The following is a 19,557-nucleotide window of genomic DNA, read 5'->3' on the forward strand; positions in this document are numbered from 1 at the left end:
CGTATGTTATGCTATCTATGCAGAAGTGACATTATGATGAACTAAAAAAGATCCATTTTTTTGAGGGCCTAGAATAGAATCTTTGTGAGGACAAGTGGCATGTTTTACCTTTCCCTTCTCTTGCCCCTCTTTATTTCATTATGAACTTATTAGTATGATTGTTCAATGTCCAGTGGGTGGTAAATTGCCTTAATTTGTGCTATATATGTGTTGTATTTGAAGGTTGAAACAAAGGTTATCTATCAGACAACAGGAAGCAAAACAGGGATTATCTTCAAAAAGCGAAGTTCAAGATAAGGCACTAAGTATCATACGTCTATGGCAAGTTTCATTTTTGTAATCCTTATTTTAATTTCAATTCTCCTACATCAGCATTAACTTTATGCAAAAAAGTCTGAAAATTGAGAGATAATACACTATAATATAAACTAGTTTCCCAAAGACTAAAAAGAAAAAAAAAAGCACAAATGCCACATAATTTTCATCAAGTCTTGTCACTTTGGGGATGAGAATGGCATACATACAAAAAAAAGTCAGTTCAAGAATCATAAAAAATTATCAAACGATGGATATTGTGCAAAATAACTGAAAAAAAGGCTATTTTGTCAAACACCCCAACAAAAAATTATAACACAAAACATAACATAATCAGTTTCAACGAACTCATACCCGCACAGCACTAGAGTGGGCATTTTTGCAATAATTTCTTAACAAGCTAAACTCACCAATTGACATCCATGAAGGAGGTCGAATTGCACATTTCCCTCTCTTCTTCAAGGCAATTGCAAGCCAAAGAGGCAATTTCAAAATCTAGATTCAAACCTAAACTCACACATTCACACAACTTCAAACTATTTTCCAATAACAATAATAATAATAACCTTGATATGGCGAGAAAGCTATGGTGGATGGCAAGCAGAGTTACAGCAAAATTGGAAGAAGGGTGAGTTAGTGAGTGAGGAGTACTATTGTGGAACTGGAGAATCCGCTTAGTAGAGAGAGAGAACGACTTTGGTTTTAATTTCTTCCCTCCAAATTCAATTTCCTTCCCTCCATTATTTTAGTAGAGAGAGAAATTTCGCATACTACTAAAACTAAACACCCAATTTGAGAACGGGAAATTTGATTTTCTATACTTATTAAACTTAAAAATTTGTTTTTTAAATCAATACATTTTACACTATAAAAAATATGCCAATTTTTTGAAAACCCCAAAAATACCCCATCATAACTCAAACTCTTTCTCTCTCCCTGAAACCGAATGAAAAAAAAGGGGCCTGGTCCAATGGTCGGACCATGGGGTCCGACCAATCAGACCCATCGGACCCCATGGTCCGACCATCGGGCCACTATCTCTCTTCCTCTCTCTGAAAAATATTCAAAACAAAAAAAAGGGCCCTGGTCCGATGGTCGGACCATGGGGTCTGATGGGGTCCGACCATCGGACCAGGCCCTTTTTTTTCCAATCGTTTTTAGAGAGGAAGAGAGAGAAGGGGGTTGGGGCGTGGGTGAGGGTTGTCGGGGTTGGGGTTTTCGTGGGTGAGGGTGGTGGCTGCCGTGGGTTGCTCGTGGGTGAGGGTGGTGGGTTGGTGAGTTGAGAGAGTCGGCTGAGAGTGAGGGAGGAGAGAGAAAGGGTTTGAGTTATGAGGGGGATATTTTTTATAGTGTAAAATGTATTGGTTTAAATTTTTTTGTAAGTTTAATAAGTATAGAAAATCAAATTTTCCCTTTGAGAACTCCTATTAGGAATGTCAATTTGGACCATTTTTCGCGGGCTGGGTCAGACCCCAAGCCCTACGGGCCGACTGAGGCCCGAATTATTCGAGCTCTTATCGGGTTTCTGGCCGGCCCGATTTCAAATATTAAAAAAAAACCTAAATCCCTAAAAAAAATCCCAAATACATTCTAATTTCTTCTCACTGCTCAGTTCTCGACTTCTCTCTCTCGTTTCCTCTCTCTCTCTCTCTCCGACGACAGAGCTCAGGCTGCTTGCTGCCCAGCCCTTTTCTCGATCGGCCTTCTCTGATTCTGGGTAAGTTCTTTCTGAACCGAGTTTACTCCCTGTGTAATCTGAACCGAGTTGATTAACTATATATATGCATATAAGTGGTAAATTTTGTACTGCAGTCTCAGTTTGTTTCTCTCAATATCTGAGTTTGGCATTCTTCACAAACGAAGTTCCATTGCTCTTCTTCTACTGCAGACCCAAGTTGACTCTCTCAATTTCTCAGAGTATGTTTTCTTCTAATCTTCCATTTTTGTTCTCTAATTTTCTTTTATTTGATTTTTCTTTAAATTGTTTGTTATCGTTATGAGGGCAGAGGGCTCATATTAGGTTGGCTTCTAGGTGTTTGTGGAAATTCCAATAAGAGAACAAGGAGAGAATTTAGTGCAATCACTGTTGAAACAATTCTCTTTGTTGGTTTTCTTTTTTTTTTTGTTTTTTAAAATTATAAAACTCATGCTTAGACTGCATTTATATTGGTTATCGGTCTTGACAATTGCAAATCAATGTTGTTGTCATCCCTTCTTCTTGGTATTCTTCTCTTGTCACATCATCTACGCATCACCATTGGTCCGATTTCTGATTACCTCTTTCTTTTTTGATCATATCTTCCTTTAAACCCCTCAAAATATAAACTCAATTAAATCTGTTAACTTGATTTGGCTAGAGGGATTGTCGTTCTACTAGCTGTGTTTTTCATTGTTAAAGTGGGAGTTATTTATTAGAGTATCTTTAAGTTTAATTTTTGAAATTTCGATCTTCAATGAAATTAACGAAGAAGAAACAAGGTGTGGGGACTTGGTGCTATTATTATTATTTTATTAGTGGGGTTTAGACTTAGAAGTTAGAACCTCTTGTAACTTTGTCTCAAATGGGAAGAACCAATAATGTTGCCTTTGGAAAAAAAATAATATAATTTATGTTTCAAATGGGGATATTCCAAATTTAAAAATTTTGTTTGATCTAAGTAATTCAATTATCCATCTTTGAAAGTAACAACAGGTAATGTTTAACAATTACTCAAATCACATAATTTTTCTTCTTCTTCTTTTGGGTTATAACAACTTTTACTATAACATATTAATTCATTATGAACAACTAGTATTGTGTAGGATTAATTAACTCTGGTTAAGTTTGGAATTTTCTAGTGGAGGATTTGTTTCGTCTTTGGTCAGCAATAATATCCAAAGGGCTTTATATCAGACACTATTACATTGTCTGTATTATGTCTAGAGGCTTTATACCAGTGTTTGTTTCTTTTGCAGTGTCCATTCACAAATACACCACTACTGCAATTAAAGCATGTTTTGTGATATTTCTTTGGCAGTATATATGCATTTGGGGTTCAATGCAGTATAAGTGTTCAAACATGAATTATTGGCTCCATTTGATTTTACTATGTTTTATATTTTTTTATAGGATTTGGCGTTTTGCAAGTGTTTGAAAAGAATTTGAGTCAAGTGAGAATTTCAATCTCGATTCATCGGAGGTATATATATATATATTTTATAATTACTTTATTATATTACATATAATTTATAAAAAAGTTTGAATATCTTATATATTCATCCATAGCGAAGTAAGTTCTGCGAAATTTGTGCGCTGCGGTGATATAAGGATGAAAAATTGTGTGTTATTTGATTATTTATCGTTTAAATTGACAGATGGTTAGGTTAATAAAATAAAGAAAATATTGTCTGATTTTTCGTAGATATGTTTATCATATTTTTAAAGCAAGTCCATGGATTAATTGATAGATATGAGAATATGGTGTTAATATAGGTTAAAATAGAATGTCTGGTCAAATCGATTCTAATTTTGAAGATGATGTTGATTTTGTGCCATCAACTACAAATGAAGTACAATCTGTTAATAATACAGTAGATGAAACTCAGAATCAGAGAAAAAGAACTTCTCGTGCATGGGATCATTTCACAGGCAAAAAATTGGTGGAAAAATTAAAGCAGTTTGCAAGTATCGCGAGCGTAAGCTGGTGGGAGAAAGTTCTAGTGGGACTAGGCATTTAAATTCTCACGTAGATAGGTGTCCAGTAAGAAAGGCCCAACTTGCTGCTAATCCTAGTGCAACTGCAAGCCCTTCAGTTTCTTTTAATTTTGATCTTGATTTAGGAAGGATCAAATTGGCTCAAATGATCGTTAAGCACGAATATCCCTTGTCTATGGTTTAGCATAGCGGGTTTATAGAATATTCAAGCACTTTATGTCCCATGTTGGTGTCAAGGAATACAGTTAGGTCGGACATTATGAAAATGTATAAAACTGAGAAAGAAAAGTGTAGGCAAAATTTGGAAAAAAAATAGGAGCAGAATAGCCATAACTAGTGGCATGTGGACTGCAAATCATTAGAAGAGGGGATATATGTCTGTAACAGCTCATTTTATTGATGATTCTTAGAACTTACACAATCATATATTGAGTTTTAAGTATGTTTCGTGTCTTCACGATGCTCCATCACTACTTGAGGCCCTAAGATCTTGTCTTAATGATTGGAAAATAGAAGACAAGATCAGTACAGTGATATGACAAAACATGAAAACTTAATACACTGATAGCCTATGGATTACTTTTTTGGATGAGGTACAATATCAGAAGTTACAATTTTTGCCTACACCCATATAATCTATAGTAAGAAACATAATTAATAAGATTATGAAACTTAGTTCGATGATTTATAAAAAGAAAATTGGTCACACAAGTCAAATTTGTCAAGCTAACAATGTGAAAAACTAAAATTTACAAATAAACTTCACTTAATTTACTCTATACGACCATAATGCTTCCTAAGGATAAGAGACAAAGAGCTAAGAGAGAGCCAAAAAAAATTCTTTCTTATATAATCCAGTTCGAGTACCTAGACCAAATAATACAATGCATAAGTGGGGAAGTAAAATTAAGCCTTGTTCATACATAGGGTTTTGAGACTCTTTTGCTCCGGCCCAGGAGGATACATTTAATACATAAGCCCCGCACAAGAGGTCAATGCACTAATACTATGCCTCTCAATTATTTATGCATAAACCTAATATCCACCAAATGCCAAACAACTTCAAAACAATTCCAAAGTGAAACAAAGTACGCAAATTTCACTTTTGTTAATTAGAAAACAAGCTTAAAACCTGCATATATCAATCAAGGATTTGAAATCCATGAAACGATGTACGAAAACCTTTTCCTTACAAAACAAAAAAAGAAAAAAGAAAAGAAGTATAAATAGGGATTCAAGGCTTGAGACTTTCACTTATGTTATGTATATGTAATTATGTATATACAATTATAGTAGAAGAGGTTTTAGATTGAAATTCAAAAGTGATCCTATTCATACCTGCCTTCAGTAGAGACGAGAGTTTTTTTTTGATTGAAAAAGCTTTAGACACAGATAAATAAATATAAATATTAAATAATGAAAGGATTTTTACTATTATAGCCTTGTATTTCAACGATTTTGATAAGGGTTTTATGGTAATTTCGAAAAATCATCTTTTATTTTAATTTGAAAAATAAAATATAATAAAAGTTTCTCACTTCATCTTCTTCTTCTTCGAAGCTTAACCTAACAAAACCAGGAGAGAAGAGACTGTGTAAACCTAAAGCTTAACGTTTTCTTTCAAATTCACCTATCCCAATTTTATTTATAAACCCTTTCTTTCTCTTTTATTAGGGTTGGGTTTTGCAAGTATTGGGCCATGAATTATGAGAAGAGTCTATCGGAAGAGTCAGGTTCCATATTCAGCGAAGGTATTGGGATAGTTTTGTATCGATGGTCGGCGCTCCAATTGGCTGTAGAGAACGAGTGGGGTGGTCGTCAATCGCGCCAAAAAGCACAACAACTCCATTCCGATATCTTCTCTTGGTTCACTCGCTCTACCTCTTCTGCAAAACCAAAACCAAAGGGTAAATAAAGCTCTCTTTTTTATTCTAAATTTTGTAATATAATAGGAAGCAGATGATTACATTTGTATTGCAAATTTCGATTTTAATATTGTTTCTTTTTCTGCTTTAGAACCTCTATACATAGATGATTTAGAAGAGATACTTGTTCAAGGTTTGCAATCTTTGAATACTGAGGTTGATGATGGCAGTATTGAAGAGGTATGTATGCATATATGTATGTATGTATGTATGTATGACTTGGTTAAATAATTCATAGATAATTTTCATGTATTGAAGTTATATGCAATTTCGTCTTTTTATTGATTTCGTAGTTCAAACTTAAAAGCTTTCCTCCGCATAGGTGAGTTTAAGTAATTACACTATGTGTGTTTGGATATGAATTCTTGACAAAATAATTAGTGCGAAAATAATATTTTTTAGTAGTTGTGTTTAAAATGATTTTTTAGTAATTATATAGTATAATTAGTATAATTACACGGTTATAATAAAATTAGATGATTAGACAAACATGTCAAATTGTATAATTACATTTAATTACATACAAATCTAATTATACTGTGATTTTCTAAACACACTTTAGAATATGAGATGATAATTGCATATGAATTTTTAATATCTTATAGTAATCTATATATAAAATGAAAAGATTTTAGTAATTACACATTGTAATTACACCGGATTCTCATAGAAGGCCATTAGAATTAAAGAGTGTAATTAGAACTTTTTAATTACCTCTAATTATATTGTTATAGTGTAATGACATGATCAGACAAATATACTAAATTATGAAATTACCTTCAATTACATTTAAATCGAATGTATCCAAATCGAATTGCATTTTGACTTTCTAAACACATACATGTTTTTGAATTATTCAGTGTCATGTTTTCACCTTTTGTGGGTTATAAATAGGTAGCTGAGAAGTTAATGATTATGCATGAAGAATGTTTGGATGGTAATTTTAAGTCCATTGAAGCTCTAAAGGAAGCGAATCATTGGAGAGTTCCCGTTCGTCATGTCAAACAGGTAACTTTCGTTTGAGCCCTTCATCACCTTGCAAACTTCTAACGATGAATGGTGGTCATTTATAATTATGTTTTCATTTGCTTTCCAAATGGTTGTTTAGGACGGTGAGGATGATGATAGTGATAGCGATGATGAAGAACAAGATGTCGGTGTGGGTGATTCATCGAAAATGGCAGTTACGGTTAGCTCAACGAGGACCTTAGAAAATCATGGGTCAGAGGATATGCAAGTAGATGATGAGTCCGAAGCCACACCCTCACTTACAAATGCTGCAGCCGAAGATGACGAATGGGTAGTGGTTGGGCCAAAACGGGGTAGGGGAAAAAGGAACTAGGTTGGTTTGTTGAATGAATTTGAAGGGTGATATATATATTTATATAAGTTATTCTTTTCTTTTTCCAATGGAAATGAAGGTTTAGTTTCATAGTCCTACTCTATCTATAGAGCTAGTGCATTATTTAAATAGCTTTTTGTATTCAAAATTTTGTACCTGGTGATCAGTTTTGGTTCTCAATTTTTGTGTCTGGTTTATTGACTTGTCAAAAAAACTTTCCTTCTTTAGTAATTTTAATTCAAATATGGGCATGAAAGAAATGTAAAAAGTAAGTAGTAACATTTTTAGTTTGAAATGATTTACAATGTATTGGAGAGGAGCAATATTATACAACACTTAGCATTTGTAATACTCACCAATGACAAAATTGTGTTAGAACTATTTTGATCTTGTCCTTTATAAAAGTTACTAATTACAATCTAAATAAGATTTTGAGCTTAATTTTAAATATTTTTTTTGATATAACTAATTTGAAGACAATTTTTAGTACGAATAGATATAAAAATATAATTAATTTTGTTATAACACTTTTATACGAGGTTATTATTAACTTTTATTTTACAAAAATATTAGTTCAATGTATTATTTTAAAAAATAAAAGTACAATTAGTAATTTTTTTAAAATATAAAGTTTAAAATAGTATTTTACTAAGAAAATTACATTTTGCTTAAGTAAATTAGATAAGAGAAATAAATAAACAATAAATGGGTAAACTAATACTACTTTAGTATTGGGTTTCAGTCGAAACCAATGCTATGTGAAAAGTATAGTCAAGTAAAATCCTTAAGTGGGTTTAGGAATAAACATAAAAAGAAAGGTTTTTAACTTAAAAAAGAATATTAGGTAGTTCTGATAATAGTTGCAAAACTCACATAGTGTCTCCTCACCTGCCTACTGTTCTATTCTAATCACACTATGATTCTTCTACATTGGTAGAATAACCAAGCTCATTGTTGTGGACATTGTCCCACATAAAATAAATGGTAGAGAATTGAGCCATATATAAGAACATGTGTTACTCCACTCATTGCCAATTGGTTTTGAGATAGTTTCCCATGATTCTCAACATGGTATCAGAGCCATATCCCTTTCGGGCAAGTGATCTTATCCGATCCGCACCTATACAGATAGTGACCAAATAGCCATCATCTTGAAGGGGAATGTTATGAACATTGTCCCACATAGAATAAATGGTAGAGAATTGAGCCATATATAAGAACATGGGTTACTCTACTCATTGCCAATTGGTTTTGAGATGGAACCCCATGATTCTCAACACTTATCTCAGACATTGGACCACATCTTACAAGAATATGAAAGTAATCCATACTTCTTTGATAAGTCTATATTTATCTTATAAATATGATCAATTTATGTATTAATATTCTTAATTTGATTCTTTAAATTATTGATTAATATGAGTTTAATTTGTTAGGCTATTTTAAAGACTATTCATGCATTTAGAGTCTTTTGGAGAGATTTTAGCACATTTTGGTAGAAAATAGTGGAAGTCGACGAGCTCGATTGTACGAGGCGAAACTTAATTGCGAATTCAGACAATCTTAGAGGTAGAATTGGACTTGGAGCTCAACATAAAAGTTTTAGATCTCGTTCTTAGCTTTCCAGAACATCTTGAATCGTCTAATTCTGAGTAATATCCAGAGAGTTATGGTCAAAATACTATCCGTCGTCACAGCAGGAAATTTCTGAAAAAAAATAGCGAAAAAAAAGATAAATTTTCAAGAAGAGTTGCGATTTTTTTCTAATAGGATTCATCTATCTTGAAGCACTATAAATAGAACCTCTTAGACTACAAATTAAAGGGAAGTCTAAAAAGTTACAAATTAGAGAGAGAAACTCTTACTATTTATTATGATTATCATTATAATGTCTAATTTTGAGTAGTTTTCTTTTAGTTAAGGGTTATTTCAAAACCCAAAACATGAATTCTTAATTTCATTATTGAATGTTAATTTTTAATGTCCATTATATCAAATTGCTTCCATTCTTCTATGTTCAATGTTATGATTATTGTTTTAATCTTGTTTAGAGGGCCGCTAAATTAGGTTTTACTTTAATCTACCGTCATCTTAGGATTACTATTCACCTAATAGTCTAAGATTCTAAGTGTTTGTGACAAATTACAATTTTTATTTGTGATGAATAGAACCTAGGTTAAATGAATTATATGCTTCATTGATTTGTTGCCTAGATTAGTCTATCTCCATAAAACTCAATGTTTTATCTAAATTAAATAAATTGCATGCTTCATGGATTTACTGATTTAGGTAAAAGAGTTAATTATTGAGCGCTTCGCCTTGATTACATACCATAGGGAGATTAAAATAATTGATTGGTTCAACGTTATCTGCGGGATTAATAGTTTGATTAGAAATTGAAAATTACATTCTTTAATGGGAATTAGGAATGATTGTTGAGGGTGGCGAATAACCTTTAGCTAGTTTCTCGTATCGTATTCTTTATTTAAATTTGTTCTTTTCTTTAATTTTAATTATTGCAATTTTTATTCTAATCTTCAAAATCTCCTTTTTCTAATTCTTGTTATTAATTTGTGAATAATTAATAAACATAGTCTTCATGGGATCGACCCTTACGATTATACTAAAATAATTGGAAGTATTGGAATTAAAAAAAAATAGTAAATTTGTTGTGGCTTACGAAACACATCATTCTTTGTCATCACTAACTTGTGTTGTGTTGTGTTGTATTGGCTTGATCCTTTGATATGATGGATGTGTGTGTAACTTCCCTAATCAAAAAGACACATTCCAGCTATACATAGTTAGGAAGATAGAACAACAATCTGCTACCAACATTGCAACTACCCGAACAAGACTCCAGGCAGCCGACAACGAACAAACAAAGCTATTGATTTCATGAGACTCCTGTATTATCAAGTAGTGAAAAAAGACTGTGAGAGGTAGTTTGCAGATTATGATAAAGCCGCAACGAAGCATGAAATAAAACAAGTTTACCTCATAGGAAGCCAATTTGATCTACTCGAGTGTTCATGAGATGCTTTTTTCTCTTTTTCTTCATCATCACAAGAAACAACAAGCCGTTGAAACTGTTCTAATAACTCCTGATAAGAATGGATTGCTGTTGGCTGCACTTGTTTAATAGAAGCCTCAAATGTTGCATCTTAATTTCTAAGCATCAAGATTCTCCTGACAGCATGAATTATAAAGAATCAGTAAAATTAAAGACTTAACAAATATAACTCAAAGGAAAGAATGGAATATAATCATCTAAACAACCTCCATAGCTTTTAAAGCAGCCTCCCTGCAAATAAATGATATGTCAGCCACAGTAAAGCCTTCAGTGAGAAAAGCAAGATCCTTAAAGCTCACATCCTAACAACATGGACTTCTTCTTAAATGGATGCAAAATATCTCTTCTCGGTCAATCTCATTTGGAAGCCCCACATATAGCAGCCGGTCAAAACGTCATGTCCCAAACATTTATTGATCACTAGTTTTATTATCTTTGTGGGGATAGAAATGTTAGATTTTATGCCCTAAATAAAACTCTTTACAATCTGATTAGTAATCAATATAAGAAATTTGAAGTGATTTATGTTTGCATGAATTTTACATGCTAATGGTTTAATATGTTTATTACATTTACACACAAAATCAGTTAAATCCAGATCATATGTTTATTCACAATTACAGTATCGTCAACACAGTGGAATGTGATTGTGATCATATGAATCAAATGACTAAGTCCCTGTTTCATCAGTGTTTTGGATTTACACTAGTGTGATAATCAGCGATGATGTGTACTTACACTTGGAGTAAGTGTTATGTTCTTTCCAGGACATTAGTAAAGTATACTAGTTTCGAATGTATGGAGTATACATTGGACTGGACCGATATTGCAACTTAGTTAAGATATTACAAACTTACGGTTATATCTTTCCAAGTCAATATCAGTAGTTGATCTTAAGATTAAAAGAATCTAAATCCTGATATGCTTAGGCTCAACTCAGGAGTACTATTCATGTTCTTTGATTTATTAGTTAAGCCTACTTTTGGGTCAGGGTGATACGTATATTTTGGGAACATGATAGTACAATTAAGTGGGAGTGCTGAACATAAATATGGAATCTATAGCTTCTACTGGTGTATAGAAGTCAAGTGATGATTCCCTTCGAGCTTAGTAAATAGAAGTAAATGGATGAGCTCTTGTTTAAGTGACTAATTCTTAGATCACTAAACACCATTTACAGGTAGCTAAGTGTTTTAAGGGGCAAAATACATTGAGGGGTGAGAACGGTAAAATTATCCCATCTCGATGTAAATCATCTATATAGAGGATCTTTGATCACAATAAGATTATAACAATGGTTAAATGAGATAGCATATCTATATCGTGGAACATATAATATGCTCTATATAAGTCTGAGAGTGCAATTCTAAGTTCTAAGAGTGGATTCAACGAAGAATTAATAAGTAGGAATTTACTTAGTAAATTCGGTTCACTTATTCGAAGCTTAGCATATAGATCCATGGTCCCCATTCTAGTTGAGAACATACTGCTTGTAAGACTCAATAATTGATTTGTGATTAATCAATTATAATTCTAAAGTTAGACTATGTCTAATTTGTGAATTTTCACTAAGCAGAGGCGAAATTGTAAAGAAAAGAGATTCTAGGTTTATTTATTTATTAATATACTTTATATGTCTAATCTCCAAAAAACATGAAATTTCACGGGGGCCAAGCCAAGACCGTTGTGCATCACTTTTCTCTTGGACACGTTGAGAGAAAAATTAGTTTTCTTGCACTAACGATCATTTTAATCGAAATAGTGAAAATCTCATCTTTCTGATAGTGGTACCCTTTTGTGAAATGTGGCCCGGACCAATCTCGAAATTTTTTTCGCCACTAGTCACAAAGAATTTGTACTACTAAGACATGAATATGAAGATTGGTTTTGGGTTAAAATTTGTTGAAATGGCCCCCTAATTGAAAATATTCTTCTTTTCAGGGGAAATTTTAAAAAGTTTTTTCCTTACTCTTACACTCGTTATTTATCAGTTAAGATCTAAACCTACACATCTCCAAAAATCATGAAATTTCAAGGGGACCAAGCCAAGACCGTTGTGCATCACTTTTCTCTTGGACACGTTGAGAGAAAAATTAGTTTTCTTGCACTAACGATCATTTTAATCGAAATAGTGAAAATCTCATATTTCTGATAGTGGTACCATTTTGTGAAATGTGGCCCGGACTAATCTCGGAATATTTTTTGCCACTAGTCACAACGAATTTGTACTACTAAGACATGAATATGAAGATTGGTTTTGGGTTAAAATTTGTTGAAACGACCCCCTAATTGAAAATATTCTTCTTTTCAGGGAAAAATTTTAAGAAGTTTTTTCCTAACTCTTACACTCGTTAGTTATCTGTTAAAATCTCAACCTACACATCTCCAAAGATCATGAAATTTCACGGGGGCCTAGCCAAGACCATTGTGCATCACTTTTCTCTTGGACACGTTGAGAGAAAAATTAGTTTTCTTGCACTAACGATCGTTTTAATCGAAATAGTGAAAATCTCACATTTCTGATAATGGTACCCCTTTGTGAAATGTGGCCGGGCCCAATCTCGAATATTTTTTCCCACTAGTCACAATTAATTTGTACTACTAAGAAATGAATATGAAGAATGGTTTTGGGTTCAAATTTGTTGAAATGGCTCCCTAATTGAAAATATTCTTCTTTCAGGGGAAATTTTAACAAGTTTTTTCCTTACTCTTACACTCGTTAGTTATCTGTTAAGATCTCAACCTACACATCTCCAAAAATCATGAAATTTCAACGCGACAAGGCCAAGACCGTTGTGCATCACTTTTCTCTTGGACACGTTGAGAGAGAAATTAGTTTTCTTGCACTAACGATCATTTTAATCGAAATAGTGAAAATCTCACATTTCTGATAGTGGTACCCCTTTGTGAAATGTGGCCCGGACCAATCTCGGAATTTTTTTTGCCACTAGTCACAATCAATTTGTACTACTAAGAAATGAATATGAAGAATGGTTTTGGGTTAAAATTTGTTGAAATGGCTCCCTAATTGAAAATATTCTTCTTTCAGGGGAAATTTTAACAAGTTTTTTCCTTACTCTTACACTCGTTAGTTATCTTTTAAAATCTCAACCTACACATCTCCAAAGATCATGAAATTTCACGGGGGCCTAGCCAAGACCGTTGTGCATCACTTTTCTCTTGGACACGTTGAGAGAAAAATTAGTTTTCTTGCACTAACGATCGTTTTAATCGAAATAGTGAAAATCTCACATTTCTGATAGTGGTACCCCTTTGTGAAATGTGGCCCAGACCAATCTCGGAATATTTTTTGCCACTAGTCACAATCAATTTGTACTACTAAGAAATGAATATGAAGAATGGTTTTGGGTTAAAATTTGTTGAAATGGCCCCCTAATTGAAAATATTCTTCTTTTCAGGGGAAATTTTAACATGTTTTTCCTTACTCTTACACTCGTTAGTTATCTGTTAAAATCTCAACCTACACATCTCCAAAGATCATGAAATTTCACGGGGGCCTAGCCAAGACCGTTGTGCATCACTTTTCTCTTGGACACGTTGAGAGAAAAATTAGTTTTCTTGCACTAACGATCGTTTTAATCGAAATAGTGAAAATCTCACATTTCTGATAGTGGTACCCCTTTGTGAAATGTGGCACGGACCAATCTCGGAATATTTTTTGCCACTAGTCACAATAATTTTGTACTACTAAGAAATGAATATGAAGAATGGTTTTGGGTTAAAATTTGTTGAAATGGCCCCCTAATTGAAAATATTCTTCTTTTCAGGGAAAATTTTAACAAGTTTTTTCCTTACTCTTACACTCGTTAGTTATCTTTTAAAATCTCAACCTACACATCTCCAAAGATCATGAAATTTCACGGGGGCCTAGCCAAGACCGTTGTGCATCACTTTTCTCTTGGACACGTTGAGAGAAAAATTAGTTTTCTTGCACTAACGATCGTTTTAATCGAAATAGTGAAAATCTCACATTTCTGATAGTGGTACCCCTTTGTGAAATGTGGCCCGGACCAATCTCGAATTTTTTTGCCACTAGTCACAATCAATTTGTACTACTAAGAAATGAATATGAAGAATGGTTTTGGGTTAAAATTTGTTGAAATGGCCCCCTAATTGAAAATATTCTTCTTTTCAGGGGAAATTTTAACAAGTTTTTTCCTTACTCTTACACTCGTTAGTTATTAGTTAAAATCTCAACCTACACATCTCCAAAGATCATGAAATTTCACGGGGGCCTAGCCAAGACCGTTGTGCATCACTTTTCTCTTGGACACGTTGAGAGAAAAATTAGTTTTCTTGCACTAACGATCGTTTTAATCGAAATAGTGAAAATCTCACATTTCTGATAGTGGTACCCCTTTGTGAAATGTGGCCCGGACCAATCTCGGAATTTTTTTTGCCACTAGTCACAATCAATTTGTACTACTAAGAAATGAATATGAAGAATGGTTTTGGGTTAAAATTTGTTGAAATGGCCCCCTAATTGAAAATATTCTTCTTTTCAGGGGAAATTTTAACAAGTTTTTTCCTTACTCTTACACTCGTTAGTTATCTGTTAAAATCTCAACCTACACATCTCCAAAGATCATGAAATTTCACGGGGCCTAGCCAAGACCGTTGTGCATCACTTTTCTCTTGGACACGTTGAGAGAAAAATTAGTTTTCTTGCACTAACGATCGTTTTAATCGAAATAGTGAAAATCTCACATTTCTGATAGTGGTACCCCTTTGTGAAATGTGGCCTGGACCAATCTCGGAATATTTTTTGCCACTAGTCACAATCAATTTGTACTACTAAGAAATGAATATGAAGAATGGTTTTGGGTTAAAATTTGTTGAAATGGCCCCCTAATTGAAAATATTCTTCTTTTCGGGGGAAATTTTAACAAGTTTTTTCCTTACTCTTACACTCGTTAGTTATCTGTTAAAATCTCAACCTACACATCTCCAAAGATCATGAAATTTCACGGGGCCTAGCCAAGACCGTTGTGCATCACTTTTCTCTTGGACACGTTGAGAGAAAAATTAGTTTTCTTGCACTAACGATCGTTTTAATCGAAATAGTGAAAATCTCACATTTCTGATAGTGGTACCCCTTTGTGAAATGTGGCCGGACCAATCTCGGAATATTTTTTGCCACTAGTCACAATCAATTTGTACTACTAAGAAATGAATATGAAGAATGGTTTTGGGTTAAAATTTGTTGAAATGGCCCCCTAATTGAAAATATTCTTCTTTTCAGGGGAAATTTTAACAAGTTTTTTCCTTACTCTTACACTCGTTAGTTATCTGTTAAAATCTCAACCTACACATCTCCAAAGATCATGAAATTTCACGGGGCCTAGCCAAGACCGTTGTGCATCACTTTTCTCTTGGACACGTTGAGAGAAAAATTAGTTTTCTTGCACTAACGATCGTTTTAATCGAAATAGTGAAAATCTCACATTTCTGATAGTGGTACCCCTTTGTGAAATGTGGCCCGACCAATCTCGGAATATTTTTTGCCACTAGTCACAATCAATTTGTACTACTAAGAAATGAATATGAAGAATGGTTTTGGGTTAAAATTTGTTGAAATGGCCCCCTAATTGAAAATATTCTTCTTTTTAGGGGAAATTTTAACAAGTTTTTTCCTTACTCTTACACTCGTTAGTTATCTCTTAAAATCTCAACCTACACATCTCCAAAGATCATGAAATTTCACGGGGGCCTAGCCAAGACCGTTGTGCATCACTTTTCTCTTGGACACGTTGAGAGAAAAATTAGTTTTCTTGCACTAACGATCGTTTTAATCGAAATAGTGAAAATCTCACATTTCTGATAGTGGTACCCCTTTGTGAAATGTGGCCCGGACCAATCTCGGAATATTTTTTGCCACTAGTCACAATCAATTTGTACTACTAAGAAATGAATATGAAGAATGGTTTTGGGTTAAAATTTGTTGAAATGGCCCCCTAATTGAAAATATTCTTCTTTTCAGGGGAAATTTTAACAAGTTTTTTCCTTACTCTTACACTCGTTAGTTATGTTAAAATCTCAACCTACACATCTCCAAAGATCATGAAATTTCACGGGGGCCTAGCCAAGACCGTTGTGCATCACTTTTCTCTTGGACACGTTGAGAGAAAAATTAGTTTTCTTGCACTAACGATCGTTTTAATCGAAATAGTGAAAATCTCACATTTCTGATAGTGGTACCCCTTTGTGAAATGTGGCCCAGACCAATCTCGGAATATTTTTTGCCACTAGTCACAATCAATTTGTACTACTAAGAAATGAATATGAAGAATGGTTTTGGGTTAAAATTTGTTGAAATGGCCCCCTAATTGAAAATATTCTTCTTTTCAGGGGAAATTTTAACAAGTTTTTTCCTTACTCTTACACTCGTTAGTTATCTCTTAAAATCTCGACCTACACATCTCCAAAGATCATGAAATTTCACGGGGTCTAGCCAAGACCGTTGTGCATCACTTTTCTCTTGGACACGTTGAGAGAAAAATTAGTTTTCTTGCACTAACGATCGTTTTAATCGAAATAGTGAAAATCTCACATTTCTGATAGTGGTACCCCTTTGTGAAATGTGGCCCGACCAATCTCGGAATATTTTTTGCCACTAGTCACAATCAATTTGTACTACTAAGAAATGAATATGAAGAATGGTTTTGGGTTAAAATTTGTTGAAATGGCCCCCTAATTGAAAATATTCTTCTTTTCGGGGAAATTTTAACAAGTTTTTTCCTTACTCTTACACTCGTTAGTTATCTCTTAAAATCTCAACCTACACATCTCCAAAGATCATGAAATTTCACGGGGGCCTAGCCAAGACCGTTGTGCATCACTTTTCTCTTGGACACGTTGAGAGAAAAATTAGTTTTCTTGCACTAACGATCGTTTTAATCGAAATAGTGAAAATCTCACATTTCTGATAGTGGTACCCCTTTGTGAAATGTGGCCCGGACCAATCTCGGAATATTTTTTGCCACTAGTCACAATCAATTTGTACTACTAAGAAATGAATATGAAGAATGGTTTTGGGTTAAAATTTGTTGAAATGGCCCCCTAATTGAAAATATTCTTCTTTTCAGGGGAAATTTTTACAAGTTTTTTCCTTACTCTTACACTCGTTAGTTTTAAAATCTCAACCTACAAATCTCCAAAGATCATGAAATTTCACGGGGGCCTAGCCAAGACCGTTGTGCATCACTTTTCTCTTGGACACGTTGAGAGAAAAATTAGTTTTCTTGCACTAACGATCGTTTTAATCGAAATAGTGAAAATCTCACATTTCTGATAGTGGTACCCCTTTGTGAAATGTGGCCCGGACCAATCTCGGAATATTTTTTGCCACTAGTCACAATCAATTTGTACTACTAAGAAATGAATATGAAGAATGGTTTTGGGTTAAAATTTGTTGAAATGGCCCCCTAATTGAAAATATTCTTCTTTTCAGGGGAAATTTTAACAAGTTTTTTCCTTACTCTTACACTCGTTAGTTATCTCGTTAAAATCTCAACCTACACATCTCCAAAGATCATGAAATTTCACGGGGCCTAGCCAAGACCGTTGTGCATCACTTTTCTCTTGGACACGTTGAGAGAAAAATTAGTTTTCTTGCACTAACGATCGTTTTAATCGAAATAGTGAAAATCTCACATTTCGATAGTGGTACCCCTTTGTGAAATGTGGCCCGACCAATCTCGGAATATTTTTTGCCACTAGTCACAATCAATTTGTACTACTAAGAAATGAATATGAAGAATGGTTTTGGGTTAAAATTTGTTGAAATGGCCCCCTAATTGAAAATATTCTTCTTTTCAGGGGAAATTTTAACAAGTTTTTTCCTTACTCTTACACTCGTTAGTTATCTCTTAAAATCTCAACCTACACATCTCCAAAGATCATGAAATTTCACGGGGGCCTAGCCAAGACCGTTGTGCATCACTTTTCTCTTGGACACGTTGAGAGAAAAATTAGTTTTCTTGCACTAACGATCGTTTTAATCGAAATAGTGAAAATCTCACATTTCTGATAGTGGTACCCCTTTGTGAAATGTGGCCCGGACCAATCTCGGAATATTTTTTGCCACTAGTCACAATCAATTTGTACTACTAAGAAATGAATATGAAGAATGGTTTTGGGTTAAAATTTGTTGAAATGGCCCCCTAATTGAAAATATTCTTCTTTCAGGGGAACTTTTAACAAGTTTTTTCCTTACTCTTACACTCGTTAGTTATCTATTAAAATCTCAACCTACACATCTCCAAAGATCATGAAATTTCACGGGGGCCTAGCCAAGACCGTTGTGCATCACTTTTCTCTTGGACACGTTGAGAGAAAAATTAGTTTTCTTGCACTAACGATCGTTTTAATCGAAATAGTGAAAATCTCACATTTCTGATAGTGGTACCCCTTTGTGAAATGTGGCCCGACCAATCTCGGAATATTTTTTGCCACTAGTCACAATCAATTTGTACTACTAAGAAATGAATATGAAGAATGGTTTTGGGTTAAAATTTGTTGAAATGGCCCCCTAATTGAAAATATTCTTCTGTTTAGGGGAAATTTTAACAAGTTTTTTCCTTACTCTTACACTCGTTAGTTAATCGTTAAAATCTCAACCTACACATCTCCAAAGATCATGAAATTTCACGGGGGCCTAGCCAAGACCGTTGTGCATCACTTTTCTCTTGGACACGTTGAGAGAAAAATTAGTTTTCTTGCACTAACGATCGTTTTAATCGAAATAGTGAAAATCTCACATTTCTGATAGTGGTACCCCTTTGTGAAATGTGGCCCGACCAATCTCGGAATATTTTTTGCCACTAGTCACAATCAATTTGTACTACTAAGAAATGAATATGAAGAATGGTTTTGGGTTAAAATTTGTTGAAATGGCCCCCTAATTGAAAATATTCTTCTTTTTAGGGGAAATTTTAACAAGTTTTTTCCTTACTCTTACACTCGTTAGTTATCTGTTAAAATCTCAACCTACACATCTCCAAAGATCATGAAATTTCACGGGGCCTAGCCAAGACCGTTGTGCATCACTTTTCTCTTGGACACGTTGAGAGAAAAATTAGTTTTCTTGCACTAACGATCGTTTTAATCGAAATAGTGAAAATCTCACATTTCTGATAGTGGTACCCCTTTGTGAAATGTGGCCCGGACCAATCTCGGAATATTTTTT

General features: G+C 33.8%; 1 protein-coding gene across 3 annotated transcripts; it reads left to right on the forward strand.

The window, feature by feature from the left end:
- Positions 1-1,735: 1,735 nt before the first annotated feature.
- On the forward strand, positions 1,736-7,368 carry LOC115719675 (uncharacterized). 3 transcript variants are annotated; one of them, XM_030648806.2, is made up of 7 exons: positions 1,736-2,032; positions 2,128-2,232; positions 3,425-3,494; positions 5,684-5,916; positions 6,026-6,114; positions 6,829-6,942; positions 7,043-7,368. In XM_030648806.2, the coding sequence occupies exons 4-7, from the start codon at positions 5,709-5,711 to the stop codon at positions 7,274-7,276; spliced, it is 645 nt and encodes a 214-aa protein (XP_030504666.1). In that variant the 5' UTR covers positions 1,736-2,032; positions 2,128-2,232; positions 3,425-3,494; positions 5,684-5,708; the 3' UTR covers positions 7,277-7,368. The 3 variants fall into 3 exon arrangements, with proteins under 3 accessions (XP_030504666.1, XP_060967070.1, XP_030504665.1); XM_030648805.2 differs by lacking the exons at positions 1,736-2,032; positions 2,128-2,232; positions 3,425-3,494 and adding an exon at positions 5,571-5,603; XM_061111087.1 differs by lacking the exons at positions 1,736-2,032; positions 2,128-2,232; positions 3,425-3,494 and having other exon boundaries at positions 5,536-5,916.
- Positions 7,369-19,557: the final 12,189 nt, after the last annotated feature.

The sequence above is a fragment of the Cannabis sativa genome, chromosome 2, assembly GCF_029168945.1.
Source record: "Cannabis sativa cultivar Pink pepper isolate KNU-18-1 chromosome 2, ASM2916894v1, whole genome shotgun sequence".
NCBI lineage: Eukaryota > Viridiplantae > Streptophyta > Magnoliopsida > Rosales > Cannabaceae > Cannabis > Cannabis sativa.